The sequence below is a fragment of the Trichosurus vulpecula genome, chromosome 4, assembly GCF_011100635.1.
Source record: "Trichosurus vulpecula isolate mTriVul1 chromosome 4, mTriVul1.pri, whole genome shotgun sequence".
NCBI classification, from domain to species: Eukaryota; Metazoa; Chordata; class Mammalia; order Diprotodontia; family Phalangeridae; genus Trichosurus; species Trichosurus vulpecula.
Genome location: NC_050576.1, coordinates 4,237,988 through 4,261,508, shown reverse-complemented (window position 1 = coordinate 4,261,508; position 23,521 = coordinate 4,237,988). Strand labels below are relative to the sequence as shown.

General features: G+C 44.5%; 1 protein-coding gene across 1 annotated transcript in view; it reads left to right on the top strand.

The window, feature by feature from the left end:
* The window catches only part of LOC118847934 (serine/threonine-protein kinase TNNI3K), a 394,003-nt gene that overhangs the window by 4,011 nt on the left and 366,471 nt on the right, over window positions 1-23,521 (top strand). Inside the window, exons 3-4 of the mRNA XM_036756639.1 lie at window positions 11,890-11,975; window positions 13,430-13,527. Coding sequence (XP_036612534.1) covers window positions 11,890-11,975; window positions 13,430-13,527 — 184 coding nt within the window. The remainder of the gene's footprint in view (window positions 1-11,889; window positions 11,976-13,429; window positions 13,528-23,521) is intronic.

The following is a 23,521-nucleotide window of genomic DNA, read 5'->3' as shown; positions in this document are numbered from 1 at the left end:
GAAAATCCTGTCTGGATCAAAGAGGAACAGCATGGAAGGTTTCAATGCTAGTCAAGAACTCCGAATAGCTCCTTTGGGTGTCAGATCATAGGGGTTCAGGTGGCTGAGTGAATTCTGCTTCAGATACTTCCCAGCTTTGTGACCCCTGTAAGTCACTCGGTATCCTCACTTTCCTCATCCTGGAGAAGGGGTGTCTGTGAAAGGTAGAACTCTAGACCTGAAGCTAGGAAGACCTAGATTTGAATCTTGCCTCACTCACTTGCTGGGTAACCTTGGGCAAATCACATCACTTCTCTGTGCCTCAGCTTCCTCATCTAAAAAGAGGGCATTGGGCTTGATGACTTTGAATATCCCTTCTAGCTCCATACCTAAAAACTGGGAATCCTGAGAGTATGCCTCCATTATCCCTCCAATCCATAACCTTCTTTCTACCTTCTCGAGTTTCCTTTGAATATCCCAAAAATATAGTTATTAAATTAATAAATAAATTAATAAAAGTGTGCCGCTGGGACAGTTGTGTGTGACACACCCGTTTTTGCCGACTGCTCAAGTGTTCTATTTTAATAAGCGGCCTTTGGGGTTACGGTGGATGTCGGCTCGGAAAAGGGGAGGGTCCTCAGAAAGAAGCTTAACTGGATCACAAAACGCCGTACCCTTCTGGGTAGAAGGTGACGTGTTGAAAAAAAGAGGTTCATTATGCTACAAGAAAGAAAGTAACCTTTGGGTGCAGAACCACCATTTTTAATGGCCCACACTAGATGCTACCAGAATTTATTATTAGCAATACATTCATAATAACTGCTTCATTTTAATTAGGGACTCCATCCATGCCCTGACAAGCTCTATGAACTCATTAGGATCCGTTAAGGTACTGGATGGTATGGCTGATGACAATGAATGTAAGGGGAAATTAGAAAGTCAATTGGGCTTAGGATTTTAGAATACATGGGAGGTGTTCAATTGGCAGTGAGTTCGACACACGCTGTTACTTTAGAACAGGCAAAAGGAGAGAAAATTAAATTTCTCTCCTGGGAATGATGAGTTTTAAAATCTTGAATATTTTAATTGCATATATCAAAACAGAAACATTTCACCAGAAGCCAATGGGAAATGAAAATTAGTATCTAAATATAACCACAAAAGTAACTTCCATTAAAAAAATCCCATCCTAGTTATTAAAGTTGGGTCAAAAAATGTACTATGATGAATCTAAAGTGCTAAATATCGTTAGGGTCTAGTCTCCTGCTGACTCACTTCATTGGCACGAAGAGACATTAGATGTGTAAGAAGTGGGCAGAGAGTGGGGGGAGCAGGCAGGGAGCAGGCAAGAGCCTTCTCCTCAATGGGAGAGCTGACAGTGGGAAACTGACAATCAGAAAGGAAAATAAATATCTTTTTTAATGACTTTTTCCCACCTTTCAAAACATCAAGAAATAACACACATGCCTCGCTAATATTTTAAAAATCTGCTTTATTGCTATCTTTTCATCTGTTATGTCTCATCTACCACCAGACTGAATTCTCCCTTTTCCCAAAGAAACAATTAAGCTAAAACATTCCATACAGAGCCCGTATCTGATCGAGGATACAATGCTCTTCCACCTCTCCACCATCTGGGGTGCTCCACCATCTGCGGTGCTCCACCACCTGGGGTGCTCTGCCACCTGGGGTGCTGCACTACACAGCCTCAATGACCTTCAGTAGCTATTTAGGGATGTAGAGTTTGCTACCTTTTAGTCATCTTTTTATTTCATGCCAACTTCAAGCTATTTTTTAGGGCCTTTAGTTTCTTCCCTTCTAGAAGTGCAGTAAACTTAGTTATGTGCCCAAAATAAGAGAATCACAAAACTATAGAGGTGGGTGGAACCTCTAGCCTGACCTAAAGCTAGGGGATCCTTTTTATCATCCCACCAATGAACAGCCATCTTGCCTTTGCTTGAAGACCTCCATGGAAGGGAAGACATTCTCCTTCCTGGGAGGGCCCATGCCAAGTTTGTATATCTCTAGTTCTTAGGAAGTTTATTTTCTCTGTCCCTCTACCTCTCCATCCATCCAGTTATTTATTTACTTTTTAATTTACTTACTCAAGCCTATCTTTCCATCTTTGTAGTTTCTACACTTTTTTCCTAATTCTCCTTCCTCTGACCAAACAGAACAGGTTGAATGTCTCTTCCAGATGAGAGCCCTCCAAATATCTGAAGACGAGTCTTACACCTCCCCTAAGTCTTCTCCAAGTGAAACAGCCCCACTTCCTGCCACTAGTCCGCAATAGACACGAAGTCAAAGTCCTTCCCCATCCCAGTCACTCTCTGATGGATGCTCTCGGGCTTATCAGAATCCTTCATGAAATGTGGGGCCCAAGTGAACATAATGGGCCAGATAAGATTTGATCAGGGCAGAGAACAGTAGAGAGAACACAGTTCCCTCATTCCTTGGAATTGGGTGTCTAGCCCTAACATTCTATTAGCCTCTTTGCCAGCTTCTTTAATGCTAGCTAAAAAACGAAAAACAAACAGACACAAACTATTGGGATGACTATTTCTCTGTGTGATAAGAAAATATCCCTGGCTTTTTAATTTTCAAGGCAAGGTTTAGGGGTCTTTGTTTTTATAATGCCCGCATTCTTCGATGTATCCATCCCCTTTCCACTCCAGAGAGTCATCCTTTATTACAAAATACGTAAAGAAGAGAAAAAATTTCAGCAAAACTAACCTTGTCATCAAAAAAATCTGGCATTTCCTTAGCCTCCCACACCCAGGGGTCACCCACGTTCGCAGAAAGGGAACAGGTCACTGTCTCGTTTAGCGTCTCTCATTTGAAGCCAAACTTGGTCACTAACATTTTGCCATTCCAGTTCTTTGGTTGCTGTTCTTTCCTTGTTTTTTTAATCATTGAATATATTATCGTCCTGGTCGCTCTTACGATACTTTCTAGTGTTTCACATGTCTTCCCATGCTTCTGTATTCATCGGCTCCACCATTTCTTCTCTCCACATTCCCCAGTTGATGTACACCTACTTAATTTCTGAGTCTTTGTTGCTACAAATATTAATGTAAATATGTTGGTGTATGTGGAGACTTTAATTTTGTCATTGACTTCTTTCACTAATATCCATCACAGTGGCACCTCTGAGACAGTGTGCATCAACATTTTAGTCACATCATTCCCATAATTCCAAATTTCTTTCCAGAATGGTTGGACCAGCTCTACTGACAGTCCATTACTGAGCTCAGTTGGCAAACCCCTCAACTACCCCCGCTCTCACTTTGTGTCATCACTGTCCAGTTGCCAAGTTTGATGGGGTCTAGCACTGCGCTTATTGCCCCTTTGGGTTTTTGCGGTTTGTTTGTTTTTTGTTTCAGCACAGTTGTCGGTGGACTAGTAAATGTTTAACAACCAGGTCTCTGAGAGGAAAAAAAAGTACACCAGACTTACTTTTCAGTTCCTCTTCAGCATGAACATTTTCTGTATCATTTTCTTAGGCTTAGACAGTCTACAACTCAGTAAGTCAAGCCCTGATTTGTTGTGTTTGTGATTTTGTAGGTGTAAATGTTCATATGGAAAATTTAACTATCAGTTCTCTGTACCAGTTCAAATGGACTTCAGCACATCCCCACAGCCAGAGGGAGATTTGTGTGTGTTAAAATGGGGTAAAACAATGGCCGCTCCTTCCTAACACAAGTGCATTTTGGGGCGACAATGACCGTACTGCTGAGTAGCTATAAACCTGATAACAAGGTACAGTTGGGTATGATGAGAGATATGCTTATCAGTCACCTCTCGAGGATATACTTTCAAGGTAGAAATGAATTGAATTCTTAACCATCTTTCACCCAATTGTACATTTCACATTCTGTCATGGTTATACTGTTAAAATAAGTACAAAACAAGGTTTTATGTCTCAATATGACAGTTCTGCTACGAAAGAAATCAGAATTTAAAGTCAAGAGACCTGGGGCAGGATGTTGGCTCTACTACCACTTCCTAGCTTTGGTGTCTCAGGTCAACTCCTTGACCTCTCTATGCTTCTGATCTTTATTCATTATGTGGGAAAAATAATGCTTGTACCCACTTGGATATCAGCATGGATCTGCTAATAGCTGTAAGGGACTTTATAAGCACGAAATTCTATCTAAATATCAGCGATTGTGTGCATTAAGGCAAAGTACAGTGAGTACTTTTTACTCGTGGTCAGAGTGAGAGGAACACTCTCTGGTAGGGGCTACTCGAGTGAAGCAGACGGTGGAAAGCATGAGAGAATTCTAGTACCTTAATTCCTATACAAATAGACTTTTAAGGCTTCATAGCAGGATAATAAGAACTCAATTGGCAGTAGCCTTGGAAATCAAATGAAGAGGGACGGTCAAGAAAAGGAGAAAGGAAAACAAAACTGCCAAGTCAGGTTTGCCGAGCCAATTCCAATAGAAAACTACAGGTGTGACAAAAGTTGGTGGAGCCCAAACATTGACAGTATCCAAGGAGAGAGTCAGCAAGAAAAGCTCATGGATCTCTAGAAAGAAATTCCGTACATCCAGGTAATAAAGAGGTTCAACTGGACAGATCCCCTCATGAGAGGAGAGGAGCTCCTTTCATTCCATTTCATGAGATAGACTCATGACTGAGGCTATGAGAGAACGTGCCATCTTCCAAAAGACAGAATAAATAAGTAGAATCAGTGGGACGTGTTTCTACAGGAAAGCTGTGTTCAGGAAAGTCAAATTACGGTGTCGTGGTGCAGGGACAGTGGAGAATACTGACTGAAGATCAGTAGAAGGAGAAAAAGATTTGGTGTTTTAGTGACAATACACTACAGACGACCTGGCCAGAGGGAAAGGTCAGCTTAGGAAACAAACCTAGGATCTTAAAATTCATGTTAGAGCAGAAGTAGGAAGCTGGTGTAGTCTGGTAGATGTCCTAGATTCAGGGAGACCACGGTCATTAAAAGGAACAATGAGAAGTAATCTGCTCAGTACTGGAGTGAGCAGCAGGGAAGGGCTGACCTCGGGGATGGGGAGCGCCCCAAACATGCTTCACCCCCTCCATGGCCCCAGAACCAGACAAAGCCCTGCTTTCACTCTGTTTCAGACAGGACCAGAGACTGGGCACCTGCTTGGCCAGCTTTGTGTGAGCACTCCTCCTTCCTCCTCTTTCCATCTCTATTGTGGGGATCGAGAATCAAATCAGCAGCATTACATTTGCACCTGAGAAGGGCATGACCAGCTACTGCTCATGACTCCACTCGGGGTCCTTGTTACTCTCCATCAGAGGCTGCCTCGACCTTCCTCCCCTGACCCCTATACCTTGTTCTGTGGACTATCCATGGCATCCCCATCCCTGTAGTCTTGTCCATTCTTTCCTATTACGCCCTCTGGAACTTCCCTAAAGAGTTGCCTTTGATTCAGACGGATTCCTTTACCTTGTAAATTTTGTAGCTATGCCTCAGATTTACTGATCTGTGCATAGGTTGTTTCTAATCCAGCAGGGGCTGTGTTTGTTTCTTGAGGGGGAGGGAGGAGTCAGCTAGGTGGCAGTGTATAGAATGCTGGCCCTAGAGTCAGGAAGCCCTGAATTCCAATATGACTTCGGACATCTACTAGACTAGCTGTGTGACTCTGGGCAAACCGTTTCATCTGCCTCAGTAACTCCATCCGTGAAATGGGGATGATGATAGCACCTACCTCCTAGGGTTGCAGTGAGGATAAAATAATGTCATATTTCTAAAAAGTTGTGCCCACATTAAAGTATGTGTGAATGCTGGCAATTATTATCAATTACCACTAAGAATTTATAACTGGAGAATCAGTGGGGGCAGGGCAGGGAAGCTGTGTGAAAGTACAAGGGCTAGGTTCTATAAAGTCTGTTGGCAGTCAGTCACACTATTCCACTTAGTCTCATGCCTTTATCCAATGAGTGCATTTCTGAATCGACGCCATCCATCACAGATATGATCCAGATGTAAACGAGGCTTGATAATCTTCCTTGGAATCAGTTAATTAACCACTCAAAGGCATTTCAATCAGGTTTGACGTGAAGGCTGTTCAGACTGATAGAAGGACTTGGCCACCATAGCCAAAGATGGCATCAGCGATATACCAGAACCAACTCGAAATGAGTTTTGAAAGCTGATTGTTAAATTTTCATTCTTGTCATTTACACATCAGAAATTAGCAAATGTTATAGATCAGGGCTTCATTTATTGCTTTATTGATTTTCTAGACTTAAAAAAATAACAAAGAAAATAATAATAATTCAGATTAAGGTTGAAATAATGTTTCCAGACACTAGACCCAGCTGTTAAACATTTACTCCTGGGTGGTGTGCTTATCATACTGGGAAATGTCTCAAAAATGGGAGAGTTTGCTTAGGAGGGAGACGTCTAAAACATGGGAGCCTCGTTTGGTATGTGGAGAAGAGCTCCAACCTGGACCTTGATCCTGACCTTGTATCTCCCCTACCCCTCCTGCCACAGGCATTGCTAGAGAAATTTGGGGGTTCCTAGCAACACCCTAGAACAGCTGATGCTGTGTCTGCATTACACTGGAAGCCTAAAGGAAAGGCAGCTTCCAGACCCTCCCAGGAATCCTAGAGAAACACTGTACCTTAGCCAGGTGGCACATTGTGGGCAGCATGCCAGGAGGGGAGGAAGGACTTCCCCAGGCCAGGAGCTGTGTGCTGCCTGTTGCCACATGACCTCCAAGCTGGAACTCACTTTCCTGGGACATGGATGCTGCACGTGCTGGTGGGGAAGTGAGTCATAGACTTCTAGGGCAGGGGGGATTTGAGGGACCAATTATACCTGTAGTAAATTATACCTGTAGTAAATACCCATGAAATAGTCATTAAAAGCCAAGTCTGACTGGTTAATAGATATGAATATACAATCATGGTGGGTGGGGGGAGCATAATGATTGGGGGCCAGCAAGCCATAGCACTGGAAATATGCCCCCTCAACCATTCCAGGGTCCTTTCATCCACTGCATTCTGATTCCCTAGCCTGCCAGGAGTTGGGATAGTGATCCCAGAGCCTGTGCAACACGAATCACCCAGGGGGGAAATGAGTGAGCCTTCAAGCTTCCTGAAGCCACTATGCTCTCAATCAGCAAAGGGGCTCAGCTCCAACCTGTGTTGGACAAGGGGGAAAGACAAGTCAGGTGGGGAGAGGATTCCCTGTGGAACCTTTGACCACAGCCTCCCTATCTCCCTTGGGGAGAGCACACTCCCAGCTTGGTTAACCAACACCTCTGCTTTTGCCTTCTTTCCCTCCCAGCTCAAGCAGGAAATTAATCCCTGGACTCACATTTTCATAAATGATTTGGATGAAGGCATAGATGCCTTATCAGACTTGCAAATGGCCTGAGGCTGGGAGGTAGAGCAAACATGTGAGATGAGAGAGTCACGAGCCAGAAATATCTTAACAGCTTAGAACAAAGGGACCCACAAAATGGCATGGATTTCGATAGTGACTGGGGTGAAACCTTATGTTTGGGTTAAAAATATCAAATACACACACACACACACACACACACACACACATGCACACGCACAGCTCTAGTAACTCAAATTGGGTTGTACTTTAACACTTACAAAACAAAACAAAAAACCACTTCCCATATGATCCTCACTATGACCCTGACAGACACTGTAGTTCTCCATTTTTCAGATGGGAAGCTGAGGCTCTGAGAGGTTAAATGTCCTGCCTGTTGTCTCTTAACTATCAAGAACCACGGTATGATCCTAAATCATCCACAACCCAGATCTTGTGTTCTAGCCACCCTGTGGTATGTAAACAGCTAACCAGACCAAACAAATCCAATAATGATGATGTTGATAGCCGCTAACATGTGTGTGGCACCTACTATGTGCCAGGGGCTGTGCTAAGCATGTTACAGTTATGATCTCATTAGATCCTGGCAGCAGTCCCGGGTGGGGGCTACATTATGATGTAGGAGGAGACTGAGGTAGACAGAGGTTAACTGACTTGCTCAGGGTCACACAACTAGGAAGGATCTCAGGGCACCTTTGAACTCAAGTCTTCCCGATTCAAGGTCTGGCACCCAGTGCACTGTGGCACCCCCTGGCTGTTTCTAGACTACGGTTTCTGATAAATAAGCAACATGATTATGGTGGCCACAAATGCCAGCAGAATCTTGGCCTCCTTTCAGAGAGGCAGAGCACCTCATGGGAAGGAACTGTTTGCTCCCTGTGCTTGGCCTTGCTCAGATCACTCCTGGAATGCGGTGTCTGTTTCTGGCTGCCATATTCTAAAAAGTCCATTAACTGACTGGAGTAGAACAGAAGGCTGCCGCTGGAGGAGAGCCTGGAGAAGCCACCATTGCAGGACCCATCAAAGGGGATGGAGACCTTTAGCCTGGAGAAAAGAAGGAGAAAGAAAACGCGATAGAATGGATAGAATTTGCAGAGAGGGAGCTTTGTCCCCTGAAAAACGGCCAACTTCTTCCTGGTCAGAGCCCTCCCAAGTGAAATGGGCTTCTACATTCAGCTGGGTGGCCCCCTCAGGCTTAGCTCCTTTCTCCTGCTGAAGCTGGCTCTCTTCTCTGCCAAGGCCCTACCATTTTGTCAGGTTGGTCAGAGAACTCTTACAGGTTGTTGTGGACTTTTTGGAAAACCCCTTCAAACCTTCTTTCTGCTTTGTGAGCCCTCTGTGACAGCATCCACTGAAGGAGGGGGGCACAGGGGACAGCAGGGAACGCCCTCCCTTAAATGCAATTTAATTCTTTTAAAGTGACTCCTGCATAATGTAATGGCATTTTTCACAATAACCTAAAAAAAGAGTTTTTTTTCCCCATAAAGAGGACTAAGATGGATTATAATTAATACCTCTCAGAGTCCTGATGAGGACTGACTGAACATGAGGCGACTCAGACTCCCCGGGTTTTAGAAAGGAAGAGGAAGAAGAAGCAGAATTGTCTCCTAGCCGGCTCCTCAGTCTTCCTCCCCAAGGGGAAGACAACGCCGAGCTCTGCCGGAAGCTCTCACAGCACAAGGATCCAGACAAGGGCAGCCTGACTTTGTCCTGTAAATGCAAACCCAGCTCCCCCAGTCCAGCCCAGAGGACTCATGGGGAGCTGCAGGAATCAAGCAGGGGCGGCCCTAAGTTACCATAGAACGCTGTTTGTCTGGACCCGTGACTTTGCTGGTATGGGGAATCTCAGGGTGAGGCACTTTCAGATCATCAGCTCCTCAGAATCTAATCATCTTGCAAGTTGCCTGGGGCCACTCATAGTTCCCATGGCACGTTCTGGGCCAAACAGCCAGTGAGTGTCAGAGCCAGACCCATAACCCAGAGCTTCGTGGCTCCCAGGCTGCCCTTCTGGCCACCGTGCTAGGCTGCCTCTCTCAATGGAAGGCGCACCCCTCAATCCTCTGAATCTGGGGAAATACTGTAGCACAAATAACCTAGCAATCACGTGAACAAAAAGCATTTATGAAGTGCCTGCTGTGAGCCACACGTTGTGCTAAGCAGCAGGGGTACAGAAGTGAAGGTGAAACAGTCCCTGCCTTCAAGGAGCTTATGTTCAACTAGAGGACACACACACACACACACACACACACACACACACACACACACACACGCCTTTGGGGGTTGTTGTTTGCTGTTCGGTTGTTTCAGTCACAACTGACTCTTCATGACCCCATTTGAGGTTGTCTTGGCAAAGATACTGAAGTAGTTTGCCATTGCCTTCTCCATCTCATTTTACAGATGAGGAAACTGAGGCAAAAAGGGTTACATGACTTGCCCAAGGTCACACAGCTGGGAAGTGTCTGAGGTCGAATTTGAACTCAGAACCTCCTGACTCCAGACCTGATGCTCTATGTACTATGACACCACCTAGCTGACATATTTACCATCTATCTATCTATCTATCTATCTATCTATCTATCTATCTATCTATCTATCATCTATGCAAAGAGACAGAGAATAGATGTGAAGAAATAAAGGATGTTAGCTTTGCACTATCGTTGCCTGGTATGGGCTGAAGATACCTACCCTATATGACTGATCTCATGGTCCATTCCACAATTCCAGATCCCCCTGGTTCATCCCTCCACCATTTTCTGGGAGTGGATGGGCCATCTTCTATTAAATGACAGCACAGAAGATGGGTTTTCTCCTTTTTTGACACTTTTCCCAAGTAGATTTTGAGGTTCTTTACAGGGATGCTTGATGATGACCTTTTGAATTGGCAGGGCCTTCCAAAGGCAAGCATATTACCAATGATCTGGAAGACCCCTTGAGAGACCAAAGGCACTGTTACCTGCTTGACATTGGAGGGCTTTTAAATAGGCAGGAGACAAGCTAGTATTGGCTTGGGAGGCTGAAGGTCTGCTGGATGCTACTGGATAATGCTGAGGGAGGCCCTTACCACAAGCAGTCAAGAACTTGAGCTTTGTGTCCCCTTTCAAAGGCTGCCTGAAGCTCCCTAGGGCCACCTTGTCGGGGAGGAAGAGGGAGAGAGAGTTGCTTTTTTTGGGGGGCCAGCATAAAGGCAAAAGTTTCATTAGTGGAATCTTTTACATACTCCTTTTCTCACTCAGACCTTTTAGGGAGGAATAGTGCTTCTGTCAAAGGAATGCAGAACTTGGAGTCAGAGTACTGGGGTTCAAATCCCAGATAGGTTACTTACTACCTATGTGACCTTGGGAAGTCAATTAACCTTCTTCTGCCTCAGTTTCCTCATCTGTAAAATAGAAATAACTCCTTCTCCAGGATGTTTCAAGGACAAAAATGAGATATTTGTATGATCCTTTGCAAACCTGAAAGCACTCTATCAATGCTAGGCAATACTATCATTATTAATTAGCATGAGTTACATGAAGATTCAGAATAGAAGACCTTTCCCATCCCTTTCACCTCTAAAGCAATGATCCTTAATTAAGATTAACTCCTCCTTTATGTAACCTTATGAATCCTGACCAAGTCAGGGTATAAAGATAATGGATTTTAGACAAAATTTCTGTTTTGAATTTTATTCTTTTTCCTGACATCTTAGTAACACCTTTCAAAATTACTCAGATCTACGTCTATCACCGGTATAATATCTATATTGGCACAAATGTGTACATGTACACACATATCCACATACTTATATGCTTCAGACCCAGGAATCCTTAGGCTCCAGCCCCTAGAGGTGGTGGGACTTTGGGCAAACCATTTCTCTTCTCTGTCACCCAAGCATTTTTCTCAGACGCTGAGTTGCAGCGTGGATCCCCATCGGCACTGGTAAAGGGAATCTCCTTCCTAAGAAGTTTCCTACCCTGAAGAAGTGACCGTTCTAGACCGTGTGTAATCATTTCTATGTCTTGAGCAAAATAGGTTCCCATTTTCTAATACTTACTCTTCACCTCACCCTCCCTTGAAGAGTTTCAAAGAAAAATGGGAAGGATCTATTGGCGATTTTGAGCTATTCATGGGGACTGTAAGTCAGTAAATATTTTTAAGTGCTTACTTGGTACTTGGCCTGGTGCTAACACTGGGGATAGAAAGAAAGGTAAATACAATGTGCCTGCCCTCAGGGAGCTGACAGTCCATTGGGGAGACCAAGTGCAAATGTGCATGTGGGATGTATATAATGTCAATGGTAGATGATGTCAAAAAGAAAGGAGTGGATACAGAAATAGAGATGGTAACAGGGGATAAGCCTGATTAGAGATGCAGATAGCTCCCCTCTGCTACTAGCATCTTCTCTGAGATCCAACCATTGGCATGGTGGGGGTGGGGCGGTGATCTCTGTGTGCAGAAAGGTAACAATGAGGAGGAAAAAAAGTCTTTCTGCAGTGATAGTAATAGGTTTCCCTTCTATAATTTTCCAAATGAAAGACAACGTACTAAAGATTAAATATGTGATCATCTGTAAAATCTCTTTGCAGCTCTGATGAAGCCTTCAGCAGAGTCAATTTAAATTACCGCACGGAAGGCGGGTTGTCTTTACTTCACCTGTGTTGCATTTGTGGGGGTGAGTACCTGGAGGCCCTCAGTGCTGAACAGTCTGCACAGCCATTCCGTTTCCATCCCTTTTCTGCCTGACTCTGTCCCTTCAGACTCCGGCAACATTTGTGGTGCAAATCAATAGGCCAATTGTCTGGTTGATTTAGTTCTGAGTTGAAGTAGCTGTGTGTCCCAAACCTGTGATTATTTAAAAATGAAAGGACTCCCCGCCCCCCAACCCAGAATTGTGCCTGCCAGTCAAAGAAAAGGCAGATCTTAAACTCAGTCATTTAAAGTCTTACCCAAAATACTGTCATTCAGTCAACCAACAAACATTCATTAGTGGTCCCCTTGTGCTAGAAATCTTAATAAGCATGGAGGAAACAAAGGAAGCCCTTGCCTTCTGGGAGCTTCCCGTCAATGGCAGGAGACCAGACATAGACCACTCTGGGATGGATACAGAAGAGACACATCTCAGAGCAAATCTTAGAGCAAAGGCACCAGGATCTAGGGGAGCAGCCCTAAGCAATTAGAATATTTTCTAATAGTCTGGGTCTACAAAGAAAGGAAAGAAACCAAGAGCTTCCTCCCCCTCTTCCAAAGAGCTCCCAGTCTCATGGTGGAGACAACAGGCAAACAGCAAGAAATGAACAAGCAATGGACCTTGGAGAACTCCTTGGAGGAAGGCACTGAGATTAGGGAGCCCTGGGGGAAGTTCCTTAGATGCTTGTTGACTAAGTAATCTTGTTGCTCTGACAGCACTCTCCCCTTCATTTTGAGGATCTCCTCAGACCTCCTCACCACTGGGACACTTGGGGAAGTGGATAGGGAAGGAGTAGCATAATGGGAGAGCAGTTGGGAAATCAAAATGAGAAGGCACAAAAGCATGGTGGGCATTTGTAGAACACTTTACACTTATTCAGAAGGTAGGGAGAAAATGAAAGCCACTGAGAAGAGCTGGAACAAGACCTTCCCTTTGTCTCGCCCTTCTCTATCCCTCCTCCCAATTTTCTACCTCTGAACTTGGACCTTCCTGAGTCTTCCTTCCACCTCAAGCCCAGGGGCCTTCAGTAATTTGTGTACTCATATGTAGTTGGTGGATTGATAGAGAGGTTTGAAGAGGGAGAGTGGAAGTGCTCTGTGTTTCAGACAGTGGAGATGTCTGATGAAGCCACCTGGATTACAGTGACCTGCCTTTGGCTCTCCTCCCCATGATTTCGCAAGCACCACTCGCCGATATGTCCCCAGTTCTTTTTTCTCTATTACCTAAATTAAGATAAACCTGATCAACAAATGGATAAGGAAACAAATTACAAATGCATAAAAGCACCAAAGAAGGGTCCATTTCAAGCCTGAGAAGGACTCATTCCGTTTAAGGGACCTAAAAAGAAAATGGCCGACTTCCGCACAAAGAGTGTTTATTGAGCATCTAACTCATCTTTAGCCTTTTGTAATCAGCCTCCTTCCATTTTCTCATCAAAGGCAACAAGTCCCACATTAGAAGCCTTATGTTAAAAGGGCTGCGCCCAGCTCGGCTAACAAGAAATGGATTTACAGCTCTGCACTTGGCAGTTTACATGGTAAGTCCTTTTTGTACCTATTAATAATGCACAGGGAGCCTGAGCAGCGGGCACTGACTGAGTCATTCCCTTCTAGGTCTCTGGAAGTCTTAGCTTTTCCACTGGCAAGGGGAAGGTGCATTGCCCCATAATCCTCTTGTGCAGAGAAAGCCAGGGAAGACTCGGGTCCATCTAAGCCTTTGTATTCACCTGCAGTCATAAACCAGGGAATGTCTCTCATGGCCCTGAAGTTCTGGACTTAGCCATTGGGGCACCCTAGTTCTCTTCACATTCAGGGCACTCTTTTTCCTTTAGTTTCTCAAGAAGCTGCTCGTCTAGAGCTCCAGAAGTTCCCCTGATTTCCCTTGTCTAGAAATTTGTCTCAAGAGGGTTCCTTTAGTAGGAGGTGTAGCATGCACTGATTACCCAGAGACTGGGGAAAAAGCCGCCCATTCTTCTTGGATCCAAGGTTCAGTACCCCCTCTGCTGCCCCACCTCTCAGCTGGTCAAAGAGAACTATATTTAGAGCTAGAAAGGACCTTAAGGTCAGCCAGAAGAGGAAACTGATGCCCCAAATCTGAAGTCACTTTCTCAAGGTTACAGAGGCAGAAAGTGGCAGAGAGTGCCTGTGTGGAGGGAATTATGGTGGATAAGGCTGGAGAGGCAGGCTGAGACACTGTATTTTGGGAAGCCTTGAATGAGAGGTAGAGAAATTCAACCTTAACTTGGTAGATAGTAGGAAGCCTCTGAAGATCTCTGATGAGGACTCCATGTGCAGAAGGATCACTAACCTGACGATGCTGTGAGGGACATCTTGACAGGGAAGAGGAAGGGGGAAGCTCTTTTAGGGGGCTATTGCAGCCATCTGGGCTGGTGGAACTGAGGGCTTGCACTTGGGGGTGGCTATGGAAAGGAGAGGAGAAGCTGACTCTGAGTGATATGGCAAAAATGAGATTGACTTGGGAATCAGTGGCAGTTTGGGAGTGAGGGGAGGAGAAGGAGGGCATGGTCACAGATAACATGAGAATTTGGGACTTGGGAAAACAAGTGCATGGCATTAATGGTCACTGTTGGAAATGGGGAAGTCAGAAAGAGCAGCAGGGGACTAGGGTAAGTTCTGTGTGGGACATGGGAGTTGGAGCTGATAATGGGATGATCAGAGGTCTAACTTCCTAGGTCCAACCCCATGAATTATTCAGTGGGGGAGGAGCCTTCATTTTAGTCCTGCCCCAGGCCATGGGGTTTAGCCTCTCTCAGGCAAAGACTACATCCAGGAGGATTATCTTTCCTGCGCATGCCAGTTGGACGTCTTAACTTGGTGTGCTCGCGTCTCTCACTTCCTAAATCCTTTTTTTGGGGGGGTGAGGGTGGGAGATTATGCTTAGCCTCTTCTAGACACTAGGAAGAATTCCACCTACCTGACCCATAAGTGTTGACCATTTCCCTCCAAAGTGACAGATAACAAATGGGGACCATGAAACCCTTGGACAATGGTTATTCTGAAGGCAAGAATCAGATTGGGAAGGGACAAAAAAGAAGTCATCAGTCCATCAGTCTGGATGCATCAAATGTTTTCTATATGCCAGGCATTGTGCTAAGCACTAAAGATGCAAAACAGCCTAGGTCTAATGGAAGACAATGCCAATGGAGGGTGATCTTAGAGGAGAGCAGATGCCAGGGAGAGCAGAGCTGGAAGAAGCTGCTGGGAAATGCTAAGATTTGGATGAGTCTTGAAGTCCGGCTAGGAATGGAGGGGGTAGAGGTGGAGGGGGAGCATTCCTTGATTGGGTTACAGTCAGCGCAAATGCTTGGGTCTAAAGAGGACATGGAAAATCTGGGGAGCAGTATCTCCTAAAAGAGACTATATCAGTTGTAAGGGTCCTGCAGTGGAGTAAGGCATGAAAAGACCTAGGAAGTGCCTGGGGGCATCAGGCATCCACCTCACAGGTACAGGGATCTTGAGAGGTCCTGCCATCACACAAAGCCACACTTGCGTTGCTGAGGTGGAGGAGAAGTTATCCTAGCCATCCACCAGATGACTGCATTTCTGATGGATGGACTTCCTTAGAGTTCTTGGAAACTGCTGTAGCAGCTTTTTTCTGCACATTTATATGGTTTTTCCTCCCTTTTCAGTATGCAAGTTTCAATTAATCACTTTGGAGTGCGTGCAGTCATCCAAAAACACTCGGTTTATGAAGAAAATGTCCAAATTTCCCCAAAGCACTGGCCCTTTGGAGAACAGATCAGATAACTGACAGTCAGTCTTATGTAATACTTTGGAAAGCCTTGAATGACAGGTAGAGGAATTTAAGGATTCTTGTTTTTTATAATTGAGACAGATACTGAGTTAGCATATCACATGTGGATAAAAAAGAAAAAAAAAAGGCTCTGGATCACTAACTTTCCATGAAGAGAAACTTAAAAACAGTACTTACCTAGGCTTCTCGGTTAATTGCATTTTAACCAGTATTGAATATTTGACCAGCAAACAGGAAGAGCTTGTGACCAATCATATTTCACATTAAAATCTGGGAGCAATTACTATAGGGCATTTAACATGCTTGTAGTTATACTGCCGTCAGACACCAGATAATTTGACTTTTGTATATATACCAACATATTTCCTATTAAACAGTAACTTCAGAGAATGGCTAATTATTGTGTCACAAAGAATTTCTACTTGGAAAGGCCCTCACCTCCAAGGCCAATTTGAATCAACATGCCGGACAGAAATTGTCTCCAAGATATTCACCAAAAAGTGGTCATCTATTCTCTACTCCAAGCCTTCCATGGATGGAACGTTGATGACTACCTACCTTAAGACAGGACATTCCATTTTCAGATTGCTCTAGTTGTGAGGACATTTCCTTTCATATCTAACCAAAATCTGCCTCTCTAAATTTCCACCCTTTGCTCTGAGACAGGGAGGGAGCTTGGTGCTTAGTGCTGCTCTTGGAGTCTCATCCTCCTTGACCTCTGGGTATCCTTTCATACTGCTAATGACTCCTTCCTTCTAGATAATTCCTCTTCTATGTTCTCTTTCATTTCACTGCTCTTTCCTGGTTTTCCAGATAATTCTTTGAAATGAAATTCTGCCTTGCTTTCCTTTGCCAGAACAACCGCTGTTCCTTTACTCCTAATTCAGTGTCCCTCAAGACATCCTGGGTCTTCCTGTTTTCTTTTCTTTTTTATCCTTAAAGTTCTTTTTTATTTAATATTTTTAGTTTTCAGCATTGATTTCCACAAGATTTTGAATTACAAATTTTCTCCCCATTTCTACCCTTCCCCTCACTCCAAGACAGCATATATTCTGATTGCCCTGTTCCCCAGTCAGCCCTCCCTTCTGTCACCCCACTCCCCCTCATCCCCTTTTCCCTTACTTTCTTGTAGGGCAAGATAAATTTCTACGCCCCATTGCCTGTATATCTTATTCCCCAGTTGCATGCAAAAACTACTTTTTTTTTGAACATCTGCTTTTAAAACTTTGAGTTCCAAATTCTCTCCCCTCTTCCCTTCCCACCCACCCTCCCTAAGAAGGCAAGCAATTCAACAAAGGTCGCATGTGTATCATTATACAAAACCCTTCCACAATACTCATGTTGTGAAAGACTAACTATATTTTGCTCCCTCCTGTCCTATCCCCCTTTATTCAATTTTCCCCCTTGACCCTGTCCCTTTTTGAAAGTGTTTGCTTTTGATTACCTCCTTCCCTTATCTGTGCAACCTTCTATCATCCCTCCTTTTTTATCTCCTTCCTCCTTCTTTCCCGAGGGGTAAGATACCCATTTGTGTGTGTATGTTATTCGCTCCTCAAGTTGAATCTGATGAGAGCAAGATTCACTCATTCCCCCTCACCTGCCCCCTCTTCCCTTCCAACAGAACTGCTTTTTCTTGATACTTTTATATGAGATAATTTACCCCATTCTATCTCCCCCTTTCTCCCTCTCTCAGTATATTCCTCTCTTATCCCTTATTTTTTTTTATTTTTTTAGATATCATCCCTTCATATTCAACTCATCCTGTGCCCTTTGTCCATATATATATGTATATATATATATACATATATATATATGTATATATATATACATATATATGTATATATATGTATATGTATATGTATATGTATATGTATATGTATATGTATATGTATATGTATATGTATATGTATATGTATATGTATGTTCCCTTCAGCTACCCTAATACTGAGGTCTCATGAATTATACACATCATCTTTGCATGTAGGAATGTAAACAAAACAGTTCAACTTTAGTAAGTCCCTTATGATTTCTCTTGTTTACCTTTTCATACTTCTATTGATTCTTGTGTTTGAAAGTCAAATTTTCTATTCAGCTCTGATCTTTTCACTGAGAAAGCTTGAAATTCCTCTATTTTATTGAAAGTCCATATTTTGCCTTGGATCATGATACTCAGTTTTGCTGGGTAGGTGATTCTGGGTTTTAATCCTAGCTCCATTGACCTCCAGAATATCATATCCTAAGCGCTTCAATCGCTTAATGTAGAAGCTCCTACATCTTGTATTATCCTGATTGTGTTTCCACAGTACTTAAATTGTTTCTTTCTGGCTGCTTTCAGTATTTTCTCCTTGATCTGGGAGCTCAGGAGTTTGGCAACAATATTCCTAAGAGTTTTCTTTTTGGGACCTTTTTCAGGAGATGATTAGTAGATTCTTTCAATTTCTATTTTACCCTCTGGTTCTAGAATATCAGGGCGGTTCTCCTTGATAATTTCTTGAAAGATGATATCTAGGCTCTTTTTTTGATCATGGCTTTCAGATAGTCCAATAATTTTTAAATTATCTCTCCTGGATCTATTTTCCAGTTCAGTGGTTTTTCCAATGACATATTTGACATTGTCTTCCATATTTTCATTCCTTTGTCTCTGTTTTATAGTATCTTGATTTCTCATAAAGTCACTAGCTTCCACTTGCTCCAATCTCATTTTTAAGGTAGTATTTTCTTCAGTGGTCTTTTGGACCTCCTTTTCCATTTGGCTAATTCTGCCTTTCAAGGCATTCTTCTCCTCACTGCCTTTTTGGAGCTCTTTTGCCATTTGAGTTAGTCTGTTTTTTAAGGTGTTATTTTCTTCAGTATCTTTTTGGGTCTCCTTTAGCAAATCATTGACTTGTTTTTCATGGTTTTCTTGCATCACTCTCATTTTTCTTCTCAATTTTCCTCAGCTTCTCTTACTTGCTTTTCCAACTCCTTTTTGAGCTCTTCCATGGCCTGAGCCCAATTCATATTTTTCTTGAAGGCTTTTGATGTGGGCTCTTTGACTTTGTTGACTTCTTCTGGCTGTATGTTTTGGTCTTCTTTGTCACCAAAGAAAGATTCCAAAGTCTGAGTCTGAATCTGAGACTGCTTTCGCTGTCTGTTCATGTTTCCAGCCACTACTTGACCCTTGAGCTTTTTGTCAGGGTATGACTGCTTTTAGAGAGTACTTTGTCCTAAGCTTTAGGCCTGCACTGTTGTTTTCAGAGCTATTTCTACACCGTGAGCTCTGCCACAGCAGCACTCCTCCTCCTCCAAGAACCACCAACCCAGACTGGACTCAGATCTTAAGCAGGCTCTGTATTCCTGCTCTGATCCTCCACTTAATTCCTCCCACCAGGTGGGCCTGGGGCCGGAAGCAACTGCAGCTGTAGTTCTGTAGCTGCACTACCTCTGCAGTCCCGGGGTAGCGGCCGAACCATGAACCCCTTTCACTCTGTCCCAGCAGCTTTTCCCACTAACCTTCTCTGTTGTCTTTGGTGTTTGTGGGTTGAGTAGTCTTGTAACTGCCACCCCTCACTGATTCAGGGCGTTACGCCTGTTCCTCCCAGCTCCCAGTCTGGTTGGTCCAGGCATGGCCCAAACTGGGCTATGCTCCTCTCCAGATCCCAGCACAGTGCAATAGACCTTGGCCCATGACCATCCAGGCTGTCCTGGGCTGGAGCCCTGCTTCCCTCTGCTATTTCATGGGTTGTGCAGTTGTAGAAGTTGTTCAGAGCCATTTTTTATTGGTGTTTGGAGGGTCCTGGGGGAGAGCTTTAGGCAAGTCCCTGCTTTCCAGCCACCATCTTGGCTCTGCCCCAGGTCCTCCTCTGTTCTGTCTCCAGGCCTTCTCTTGGTGATTTCATCAATATCATATATTCAATGATCATCATTTTATAGATAATTATTATTGTTGTTATCATCACCATCATCACCATCAACATCATCATCATTATATGGCTCCCCAACCTATAATCAAATCACGTGTCACCCACTCTCTGCTGGACATCTCACCAGGATGTCTGATTGGACATCTCAAGAACAAAATGTCTGGTGGATCCAAAAGATCTGCGGTATGCAAAGTCCACTGGGCACAGGAAGTACAAAGGTGAAAATAAAAATGAGCTCATCTCTGTCCTCAAGGACCATATTGTCTTCCAGGGGATGTGGGACATGCACACAAGTACGTTGTAGGAAAGACTTTGGCCAGCGCCTTTATGAAATACACATTCACACGTTGATCACAGCATTCCACCTGATCAATCAAGCTAATGGACGTGCCACAACAGCAGATAAGGTTAGTTCAACATGACTTCTTCTTGGTCAGACTCTCTTGGGTCCTAGTGGTCCCAACTTTTCTTTGTAAACGCAGAAAATCCTTCCTTTTAATAACACATTGAAGGATTTTTTTTTTTCAGGAATCAAAGTCAGCTCACTTTTCTAAAGCCTAAAGAATTCATTGCCTTTTCTTTTACAAAAATCTGTCCACTTCTGCAATCCTTCAGATCTCCTCCATAATTTCATATGCATTCATCAGTGGGTAAACTGAAACAACATTTATTAATTGTCCACCATACCAGGAGCTTAGAATGCAAAGATGAGGAATATCACAGCTGCCACCTTCAAGACTCTGAGGCCTAACTGGGGGATATGGCACAGACACACACGAAAATGTTCAAGCCAAGATAGAGTTGGAGAGCCAGGCGGGGTGCTCTAATGGGAAGCCTGAGGAATCAAGGAAGGCTTCAGGAAGCAGAGGGCATCAGAACTGAGCCTTGAACTAAGAGGACTTCAGCAGAAAAAGATGGAGAAGCGCAATGGGTGCATCTAGGGATGGGGGAGGGGGAGGGAAGTTTGGGCTTTCTGAATCCACAGAGAGAAGGAGGCAGGAAGACATAAGAACAAAAAGGAGGGGTCAGGGATTCATTGGCTGGAATGTAGATTTTGTGGAGGGTGGTGAGGAGAGGTGAGGCTGGCAGGGAATTATGGAAACAGAGAATTTATGAAATGATGGAACTGGGGAGACAGAGACTCAGGCTGAGGACTGGTTTGGCAGCTTGTTGGAGGGATTCCTTCAGGTATGGGTGTGACTTCCTGCTCATTGAGGCCCTGCCTATTCTCACATTCTAGGATTAGAACCGGAAGGACCTTGGAGGTCCTCTGCCCACACCCTTGTTTAACAGAGGAGAGGACTGAGGCCGAGGAAGATGAAATGACTTGGCCAATGTCATGCATGTGGGTACACACACACACACACAGAATAATCAGCAAAGTCAGGGTTTGAACCCAGGACTTCCACCTTACAGTCTAAAACGGGATAATGACAGCACGTAGCTCTCCAGGTTGTTGTAAAGGTCAAACAAGTTGCTCAGTATAGTGCCTGGCACGCAGCAGTAACTCCATGAATGTTTGCTCCCTTCTCTTTCCACAATCCAGCTAGCAGCTGTTGTGGGGGTGAAAGCCCAACAACAAGAACACTACCAGCACACTGCAAAAGCACAGGTTCTTTTGATCTGCTTAACTAAGGAAAGCAAGGTGAAGGGGTTGACAAGCTTACTTTAATTCAGCACACAAATATCATTCACTTAGTTCAGGGGAAAAAACCAGCACCCTGAACTTCAGAATAAATACAAACAAAGTACAAACATCAACAGACAGACCTTGTCTGATTCTAATCCCAATACATAGTTACCAGAGTTTAGCAAAGTCCCAACATCCGGGTTTACGTGCTGAAGGGCCCTTAGCTACAGCTGCCCGGGATCTCCGCATCATCCCGTGCCACCAGGAGTGAGAGCCCTAAACAAATTACAAACATCAACAGACAGACCAAATACAGATTCATAGTTACCAACATCTAGGTTCAGCCCGGGAGCTCAGAACAAGGGCTGGCCCAGAGTCACACGCGCCACCACTGCTATAAGGAGGAGCTCCAAGGAAGAGGAGGCCAACCCCTGGTTTTATATCTTTTTCAGTATCAGGGGTGAGTCACACATGAGACTCACCCACGTGACCTAGAATCGTCACAAAGGGGCGACTTAAACCCATGTGGTCTAAGAGCCTCTGATGTCCCAGACATGTCACTCAAACCCATGTAAACTAGGCCCTCCCTGGAGTTAGCCCCACCTTGGGCCCCACCTTAGTTACCAATCCACACCCACATAGGTTTTACACCTAATAGGGGTTTGGGCCTGGGGCTTAGCACCTAGTAAGGCTCAATGAAATACACTGAATTACTCGAAGGAAACAAAAGCCAAACTATTCAAGGGCACTTGTTGAACTAAGTGCTAAAGAGCTCATTTTTCTTACCAACACACCCTCCTTTCAGCAGCTAACACGGCAGTATGTTCCGCATTTTCTACAAGTCCTCGATAAATCCTACTTCCCCAAAGGTTCCCATTGTTTGTCCTCTGGCAGCCAGCTCCTCTTTGTTAGCCAGAATTCAGTCCAGAATGGCCTCATTTCCTTCCATGTTAAATACGGCCAACATTTTATACAGATCTCTGAGAGTCGCTGACTGTTCTTCAGAGATAACCCTGCTCCACTGCCAGTTGACCCTGCAGCAGAGGCCATGCACATCCTATTGGTCCCTTTTAGAATTGAAGGCACTGAGACTCAGAGGAGTCCATGGGTAATTCACCCAATGGTTATCCGGCCCATAAATAAGTTTGGGAAACTAGTGGATTCTCCTCCCTGGGGATCATTCTGGAGAGGCCAGATGACTGTGTGGCAGTAATGCTGAAGAGGTGACTCTAGTTCAGGTAAGGGTTGGACCAGAAGCCCTTGGGGGTTCCTGCCAACTCCAAGATCAGAGACAGAATGAGAAATGTGGCCTCTCTTGGCTCCAGATCCAGCCCTCATTACTCTATGCTCTATGCTGTGTGTGTGTCTGTTTGGCATGATATAACACTCTTAACGATAACGCAACAGCGACAACACAATAGCACGCATTTACGTAGCGCTCAAAGGGTGCTAAAGTCTTTTCCTAATGTCATCCCACTTGATTATCACAACATCCCCTCCCTGGAGCTAAGTGATCTTACTTTCCCCACTTCACAGATAAGGAAACTGAGGTAGGCATAGGTTAAGTGACTTGGCCAAGGTCCCACAGCTAGTGAGCATCTGAGGCAGGACTCATAAGTCAGATCTTAGTGCAGGGCTCTACCCACTGCACCATCCAGCTGCCAGGTCAGACACCCCCAAACAGCATGGCCTCCATCTTTGGTGGCACCTACTACTTCCCCCATGCCATTTTCCAGATGCTGCTGCCTTGCCCTCCGCCCCTGGGCATTTCCATGCCACTAATACCTTTGATGGGATAACTTTGAGGAAAATAGATTCAGCAAGAGACTGAGGCAGAGAATCGTCCGGACCATGGTTGTTTTTATTCTGATTAATGGCTCCTGTTGGGGACTCAGATGGTACAGGAGGGAGCTCTAGTCCATTAAATTTTAGTGCCCGGAACTAAATACTCTCCATCCCACAGGCCTGGGCAGTCCCTGTGTCCTCAGAGAAACCTTAATATGCTTTGAGGCCAAAGCAGGACCTGTGTTGCCTTATTCCCTCCACACTCGATGAGCTCAGGACAATCTTGCTCTCCAAATGTGGATGGGAGAGGGGTAGGGAGGAGACCTGGAAGAACTCCCAGGTGAGGGGAGACCCTCTGCCAGTGGAGGTCAGCACCTCTTCTCCCTCTTAAACATCCAAAGGGTCACCAAAAGGACCAGCTCACTCAGCTCAGGAGCAGA